This window comes from Borostomias antarcticus (assembly GCF_949987555.1).
Source record: "Borostomias antarcticus genome assembly, chromosome: 23".
NCBI lineage: Eukaryota > Metazoa > Chordata > Actinopteri > Stomiiformes > Stomiidae > Borostomias > Borostomias antarcticus.
In genome coordinates this window covers 4,895,991-4,904,985 of record NC_140256.1, presented here as the reverse complement: position 1 = coordinate 4,904,985, position 8,995 = coordinate 4,895,991, and the positions used below count along the sequence as shown (strand labels likewise).

Sequence of the window (8,995 nt, the reverse complement as noted above, 5' to 3'; positions counted from 1 at the left end):
TGTGCTGTCCTGATAAATGTAGGCTACTTGCTAACCGAATGTTGAAACACCAGCTACATTTGAACCTGAACTATTTCACCGAACACAGAATTCCCAATCAGATTGAGGACCCGCCCTGCGATACCGTGTGGTCCGGCGGGTTTCCAGGGGTTCACCTGTTTAAACACCCATCTCACGTCGTGTTCAGAGAGACTGAGTGCTCTCTCTTCCCCTCCGCTCTCCTCCGCCTCAGGTGCGACGGCCGTCCGGACGCTGCCGGCCTCGTAGCGTGCATAGAAAGTGTTGAGGCCGTTCACCAGAGCAGCGTCTACGCCTCCTGAGGAGGATGGAGATCCCTTGCAGTCCGACATGGTGTTTGATCCCTGCCGCACACTTCTGAGGTCGCCTTGCTTGAATTTAATTTCCATTTTCTCACCGTATTCCCTCTTGGCTTCCTTCACTGTTCTCCTAACATTGTATGCTGCTGCCTTATAATCCTCCATGTTGACAGTCTCTAGTCCTAGTTTGTAGGCAGCGGTGCGCTTCTTTACGGCATCTCGTGTTTTATTGTTAATCCAGGGTTTCTGGTTTGGGTACGTTTTGAAGGACTGTTTGGTGACTTTCTCCTCTGTAGCCTCCACTGGTCATTGACCTGGTGCTTCCTAGTTAAAGAAGGCACCAAGTGAGCTAATGAGGGAGCTAAGGGTCGAATGGTGTGAGCTGTGTGTAGAATGGTGCCAACCAAGGCAGCGAGCGTCACAAGGAGCGACTCCTTTGATCACTCACAGGGGCTCTGTTCTATGGAGGCTACTCTCTTACCGAACTCTGAGATAAGCCTTTAAGGACTGATTTGAATAAACCCTGAATAGACTGAGACGGAGGACGGGGCTGGCCGAGACAACGGTGAGCAGCCCGAGGCGCTGAGACAGAGGACATAGGGCCATCTGAGGCTCAGGTAAGGCAGTCCTCCTTTCTCAGCTCCTCAGGGATACCGGTGAATGTGTGTGCTTTTGAAAACTGACAGGGAGGAGGAATACTGAGGTGGTGTTTTATCTGTATCGTACCGTATCCCCTAGATGGATGTAGCCGGGCCTTGGATCAAGTGGGAGAAGTGAAACTCCTAAGCCCCCGTCACATTATACTTGGGTGTGGTCATTTTAAAAAGGGCGTGGTCATTTTTGGGTTGTTTGTCCCGTTTGTTTACCATTTCCATAACAATGGCTCGTCACTCAACCTATTTCCTTATCCAGCAACCCATTATTATTATATTTTGTCCGCATTTGTTTAGTCGATTCTGTGATCGTCTGCCTTTTCTGTTCTAAAATCAATGTACAGTAGCCTCTCCTTAACATGAACTAGCTGTTACTGGTTACTAACTAACCGGTAGCCTACTAGCCCTCGCGTGAACCCAGAGAGCCTGAGACATTGTACACGCTCGCACCAGCACACGGGCACAAATTGTATAGTCGCTGATTGGTTAGAAAATCGTAACAATGGCCCAGACATATGGTACATTCTAAAACTTGTTACTTGCAATTGGACAAGTCGAATCTCTTGAGCAGCCAGCTTCAGCCGACCTGCGACGGGGTAATTCACACCGCTGCAATTTTCCTCTGCAACATTCTAAAACGGTTTCGACGTGTTGCGAATCTTGTATGTGAACTGGGCTTTAGAGTATATATATATATATTGTCATGTGCAAGACATTTAGCCGAAAGAGACCACCCCTAATTGAGACCACCCCTAATTGAGACCACCCCTAATTGAGACCACCCCTAATTGTTGGTCTCAGGAAGTAAGAGAGGAAAGCCTACAGTATTCACTTGTGTTTATTTTGGTTTATAGGTAAATCCCACAGTATGAATAATTGTATATGATCGTATTAGTGGAGTCGCCTTGCTTGCTGCATCTAGAAATGATAAGAGAACTGGCGGGAGCTGTCTGTCTGAGTCTGCACGCCGAAGCTGAGATCAGGATCGATGCAGAGAATCCAGCGCCAGGAGGTCCAGATGTATGCCTTTTGTAAATGATCCATCTCTGTTTGCAAAAGAAAGTCACTGTTTCTTATGTATAGCTTTAGTCTAGGGAGGTACAGGAGAGGTGTTAGTGTTAACAACTGAATTATCCCCCTAGACACGATGCCATTGATGATAGAAAGGGGCTTGCTACCCTCTGACTGCCTGGCTAACCCTACAATATACAAATGTATGCATATTTAATGAGATATTGCTCAATTTGCTTCTTTTTTTTAAACCAAGTGTAATACAAAAAATATTTATCTTAAAGTGAAGACTAAACTGGTAGAAATTAATGAGGATATATTTAACCCTATTCACCTGTACTGTATAGTGTCTCCTCTTAAAAAGGGCATGGACATTTTCAGGTTTTTCATCCTGGATAGAGATTTTTACACACATCCCATGTTGTTCCTTAGGGTCATATAAGTCTATAACAGTTGGGATATTCTCTCCTAAATTAAGTGCATACATATCTAAACCAGGGGTGCGTTCAAATTCAGCGAACATAGCGAACGTTAGCGAATGTTAGCAAACTATTTTCCGTTATTTGTGTTCGGCGCAAACATTTGCTAACAGAAGCTAACAGTCTGGAGAGGTAGTTCGCCAGTAACGGAACGAGGATCACAATGGACCCAGGCTTACTGGAGATGTGCTCCCTGATGGGGATTGTTGCGTTTATGCGAACTATTTGGAACGTTCATTAAAAGCCGTTCAAATGTGACCGTTTGGAGAAAACATGTTTGCCACGAACGTTCGCCTCTGTTAGCTGAATTTGAACGCAGCCCTGGTCTAACTAAGACTAAGTTCCACTGATTGTCACACACCTGAGTGTGTGAAATTTGTTCTCCACATTTGACCCATCCCCTGGGGGAGCGGTGAGCAGCAGCGGTGCCGCGCTCGGTAATCATTTGGTGATGTAGCCCCCCAATTCCAACCCTAGACTAGCCAAAGTTACTCTTGGGAATCAACAGAAATAAAGGCTTTTCTGCAACAGAGTAATAACAGTGCCTTCCCCTTTCATCTGCTCTTCTAACCAGACTCATCATTAAACCTGAGGGAAGCATAAACCGCTGGTGCTCTCCAGGGTCTGGATGAAATGTATCATTAGTGTTCAATATCAGAGTTGAGGCCTCAATCAATGCAGGGAGAAGGTTAAATGGTGCAGTTACTTGTACTGAATACAAAACGCTATCATAACACACTCCCTATATTCTCTTGTGTGTGTGTGTGTGTGTGTGTGTGTGTGTGTGTGTGTGTGTGTGTGTGCGCGCGCGCGCGAGCACATGTGTGTGTGTTTATAATTAAGAAGTGTTTCAGCCCTTTTTTCCATAATGCAGAAACATAAAAGGAAACACAATGCTTCTCTGTTTCATACCTCCACTCATGTAACACCAGTATCGTTTCACTCTTGAATCAAAAGTAATAATCAGCAGCTATTTATTAGTGGGAATTAAAGGTACCCAATGTAGTTTTTGACCACTAGTATGCGCTCTAGAGCAAATTTGAGAAGGTGGTCCCCGAAAATCGTGTACTACGTCATTGCGTCAATACGCGGAGCACGTAATAGTGATGTTTCACACATCTTTGTTGTTTTCAAAACATGAGCGAAATATCATTTTGCGAAGAAATTACAAGGTAGGAAAGACATTCAAGTGATTCAACGTGTTTATTAGACTACAAGGAACCATATAATCGAGGAATTTCGAAAATAAACAAAGAACTGATTGTTTTGATTCACGTTTCGTTGGGTACCTTTAATGTAACTGAGTTGTAATGGTTGGGTTCACTCCTCAGTTGAAATACCAACTGCCATCAAATTGCTAGCTTTTCGTTGGTGTAGCTCGCTAAATTGTTTGTTTTGCGAGGTGGTCACGTGTTCCTAAGTCAGGTGACCCCAGATCGAGCCCCATGAGGAGCAAGTAAGTGTGGAAGCAATACTATCAAAGCAGTTACTGCACTCCTGAGTGTTCCATTCTAAAACGCTATATGCGCATTTGGGAAATATATACTTGAAAAATCAAAATACAAGCGGTTAGATTCTTTTTAATTGTGTTTTTGAGACATTTTATGACATTTGCTAACAAAATTATAACATTGCTGAAGATGAAATCGGTCTTATGAAAATCTTGAGAGCTAAAAGTCGGTGGACTGAGGTTCTCAATTAATAGATAGCGTTTTGGAATGAGACACAAATACAGTAGACACACAACAGACACTCACATCTTTTTGAAGTCCCAGACGGTGTACTCGGGCCAGTTGATGAAGCAGACCACTCGGTCCGGCAGCTCGAGTGTGGTGGAATAGTAATACTGTGGGAAGGTCAGGAGCAGAGCCAGGACCCAGATCACCCCCACCACCACCTTGGTCTCTCTTGAGGACATGCGCTGCTGCAGTGGGTGGATGATGGCCATGTACCTGCGGACACAGGGAGAGAGTCAACAGGAGACGTTTGGTTTTGATGCCATGTTAAGAGGGTTGTTGATCTGTAAAACTGATTGACCACTGACAATCATTGACTTTCAAGGTTTCTGGCAGTGTGTAGCACACTATTGGCAACATGTTATACACAAACGCTTTTGAGATAAGGGAATCAAATTGAATTGCAAATTGAACTCCTTTTGAAATGTTCCAACATATACAGTATGTCTAATATTGTCTAATAGTCTAATAGACCGAGGCTCTAGCATGCAAGTCAAGCCATTTATGCCTATCAACATTTAGACTGATCATATCACAAAAGGATTACCATGCATATAAATTGAGCAGAAGCGAAGTACATGAATAATAACTACATTCCTCGCCATTTATACAGTATCCTATACACTGTGTGGGGATACTTAACAGGATCTAACGGGAAATTGGCTTTAATCCACCTAATAACCCGTCAGCTTGAACATTTTTCTTCAAATCATTATGAGGTTAGGAGAGAACTTCCGTTCAAATGCTCCCTGTTACACAGCCATCAGATGGAAACTGCCGCTATTAGAGTCAGGAAATACTGGCTATAAAAGAAATATGCAACACAATGCTGCTGTGGGGACTTGCGACAACAAAATCTCCTCTGCTTAGTGTCCCTCAGGAACAGCTCTCTATGCTGGATGATTAATCTAGTGACCCCGATGACACGCAAAGCCAGAGGTGATGCCAGCGCGGCGGTCACTATGCATACTCCCTACCTCACCCGTTTGGTGGTGACCACTGGCATACCCATACCCTCTCCCTCTTCACTGTCATACTGCTTGATGCACTGATCTGATCTCAACCCTCCTGACTCATAGGTCGTCCTGATGTGACAGCGTGTATTGCTCTCATCGTTCACCCTGTCCCGTAACGAGCGTAATATCTACTGCCCTCTATTTGTCTGACATCTGACGTAGGCCTATTACCTGTGCTTCCCTCATACAGCACCTGGTCATTTCACATCCGACGTAAACATCTGCTTTCCTCATATAGCACCTAGTCTGATGTAAACCTTTGCTTCCCTCACATAGCATGTGATCTGCCTGGAATGGCTGTGGGCCATTTTAGATTCTTCACAGAAGAATACAGTCTCAAAATGGCATCTATGAAAGGATGAATAGGAGACACACACAGGTCCAATAATCCAATAAAAGCATTTAGAAGGTTCCTACAATACTTAGAACAATCCAATAAACTTGAGGATACACTGCAGGGCATGTTCTCTGGAGAGCTGTGAGCAATGGAGGTCTGGTGTGTGTGTGTGTGTGGGGGGGGGGGGGGGGGGGGGGGGTGACAAGCACAATTGCAAACGTTCACGTCTCGCAGTGCTTTTATTTCGACTTGTATTTGAGGTTGCGGTTCATAATTAGATCAGGTACCTGTTTTACGGTTTATTGGGCTCTTGGGGTGTGCTGTTGTTTTTGTTAAAGATTACATAAAATCCCCATCAACACGTGGAAGGAACTGGCCTCAGAGAGGGCTGGGGGGATGGGGTGCAAGACAAATGCTGATTGATAGAGCCTTGTTCTCTGTTCTGGTCTACAAACCTCAGTCATCCAATCAGCACATCTCCTGACACAAGCCAGAGGCGCCATAAAAACGGATGCTCTCTTTAGTCAAATGCATATACTGTACTCGCAAAACCTGTACATAAAACCGATAAAATCAATCAAACTGGTGTATGTGTGTGTGTAAGAGAGAGAGAGAGAGAGAGAGAGGGTGAGAAAAAGAGAGGGTGAGAAAGAGAGAGAGAAAGTGGGCGTGCATGCGTGCATACGCGCGTGTGTGTGTATGTGTGTGTGTGTGAAGAGTTATCTTTATGTGTGTAGCTGTGCTCAGTTCTTGAAGGTCGAAGGTAAGGTGAGAGGTGGCTTCCAGGCTAGGAGGGCTAGGCTGGCCTAACGTGACAGAGTTCAAATGAATCAGACCTGAACAGATAAAGATGGAACAAGGAAACAGACACTGAGATAGATCCAGATGTCGTCCCTTGAGGGATGAAGAGAACAGAGATGGAAATGGGATGAGGTGGAGCTGAGAAACCGCCAGAAAGTGTTCAGCTGTCATTGAATATGCTCTGCACTGCAGCACGCCAATGCTGCCAAATAGGGGACTCGCAGTGACACACAGGGAGGGTGTGACATGCTTGGGGCCACCGGTGGCACTGAATGTAAATGTGTGTTTCACAGAGAAGGAGATGGATGTGATACCAGTAGCAGCAGATGCTGTATCTCCAGTGATGTGAATTATCCACTTAAGAAACTCACCTGCATCTATTTGTACTTATTACCCTCTCAATTGTGCATTAGTGCGTTTGCTATCAACATGAATTAATAGATATGTCCATCTAGGTAATTAAAGACCACCAAAGACATTTTTGTGGTCTTAATTTCAACGTATTGTCTTTGCTCCCATGAGTTCCATTAGAGTTGTAAGGTTTCTCCTACACCCACTGCAAATAATCAATACAGGACCCAGAGCACATACATAAATAGTTGGTCATTAAGCACATAAAAATAAAAATAAATCCCCTCCCCAAAAGACTGTTCATAAGGCAAGTTCATGGCAACTTGACAACAAGCATAATCCTTGTGTCTTTAAAATGGACATGAGCAGAGGGCCAAAACATAGCTTGACACTAGGCCAGGAAAAATAGATGCGAGGTATCATAAATAATCCAATTGAGGCATCTGGGAAGCAGCTGATCGTGTGTTAGGACCCCTGTGACCTTTTACTATTTCCCACTGTGCTGGCTCCTGCTCCTTCAGCTCTCCAGGGTAATTGAATTTTAAAACACTGCAAAAGGTCATGGCTCTACTATACCTCAAGATAAGAGATATGCATGAGGAATTACAGACTATTACAACTCAACAATTTATTAAAATTCCAGGGGTACTGTATGAAAAGCATTTAAATAACCCGTATCATAAACATAAAAGGTTAGTCTTGTCATCAGTATGAATGGACACACATATGCATGGGTACATTCGTAAACACCCACATCAAGTATTAACACACACCATACACACACACGCGCACGCACGCACATGCGCGTGCACACACACACACACACACACACACACTCACTAAGTGCTGGTACCCCTGAATTCTATTCAACATGGGGGTTTGAATCATCAAAATGATGAATACGATTGCTGGGTTGATAGATGAGTTCTTCATGCATGATGCAAGCTGAGAAGCCATGTCTGATGCATGAACATAGCTTTTCTGAATATTCACACACCACATTAATCACTCTGGCTGACTCTTCATTAGAGCACGGACACGCCTGGCCCCACTACAACATCAATACACTCACTGACAATCTTCAGGAGAAATATAACAAATTATTGACTGAACAGTTCATAAATTATTGATAGGCTACATTATTTTCAGCGGAATCACATATTGAACTGTTTTCCACGGTGTAAGCCTATTAAGTTTTTGAGGTTCTGTAGCTATAGTTTATAGTGAATAACTTGATCATGAATTGGATGCCTTCAATGGACAGTTATGCTTACCTGTCCAACGCTATTGCCATCATTGAGTAGATACTGGCGAAGACAGCGGCGATGGGAAAGAAGTTGTGAAAACGGCAGTATACCAGCCCGAAGTACCATTCGTTGTGCACGGCATAGGCGAAGTTGATAACGGTATTAAAAGCTGACATAGATGCTTCGGCGAACGCCAAGTTCAACAGAAAATAGTTGGTCACTGTTCTCATTCGTTTGTGCGCCATAATTATCCATATAACTATAATATTCCCTACAACCGAAACAATAACAATACAACTGTAGGCAATTGCCCAAAGAACTATTCTCCAAACTGGTTGGACAAATTGGTTCCAATATATGGTATTATTGAACTCAGAGCCGTTTGTCCCGTTACTATCAGTCGTAGTAAATAATGGATCCATTTTGGAGCATCTATTATGAAAGAATAGGTTTACTCAGTTTCTGCCAGATCATTCAAATATAAGGTTATCTACACCAAAATGTGTGGGTAGGTTATTTGAGAATCCTAACCAGAACACACATTGAACTTTCTTCATGCACGTATTGCAGCATTCTTCTGGTAGACTATAAAATATGGAAGGATTTCTTAAAGCTTCTTATAGAAAAAAACGAATGCCGTAAAATGCACTGATTTCAAATAGAAGTTGTCACAGAAAATTGATAGGTTATAGCCTATATTGAACTACCCTCCGCGCAAAATTGAGGTTGTCCAGGTTATTCTATGAGTATCCTCATCGTCACAGCGTAGCATTGACTGAGTTCCAATACTTCTCTCCAGCGTTGTTCACTCTCGACTCTGCTCTCCTTCATTCAACTACAGCTAATGCGCTCTGCCTCTGGCGCGTGTCATCGAGCGCGCAAGGCGCTACTCTGAATGGTCCAATGCAATCGTGTTCATTTCGTGTAGGAATTCTGTAGGTATAGTTTCAAAAAGTCAAGCACCGTTGTTTCATTATAGCCACGAGGTACGTATAGGCAAGGCTATTCCAAAGAAGTATTTTCTTTTGTACTCAAATTCCATTCTCA

The 8,995-nt window shown here is 43.6% G+C and overlaps 1 protein-coding gene across 2 annotated transcripts in view; it reads right to left on the bottom strand.

The window, feature by feature from the left end:
- Positions 1–8,764, bottom strand: part of tacr1a (tachykinin receptor 1a) — a 23,032-nt gene extending 14,268 nt beyond the window's left edge. For both annotated transcript variants that reach the window (XR_014630994.1, XM_084457282.1), the window contains exons 1-2: positions 7,976–8,764; positions 4,218–4,412 (exon numbers count right to left, since the gene is read on the bottom strand). Coding sequence is in view for 1 of the 2 variants with exons in the window: in XM_084457282.1 (XP_084313408.1) it covers positions 4,218–4,412; positions 7,976–8,370 (590 nt within the window). In the remaining variant the exon portion in view is untranslated. The remainder of the gene's footprint in view (positions 1–4,217; positions 4,413–7,975) is intronic.
- Between the last annotated feature and the right edge of the window lie 231 nt (positions 8,765–8,995).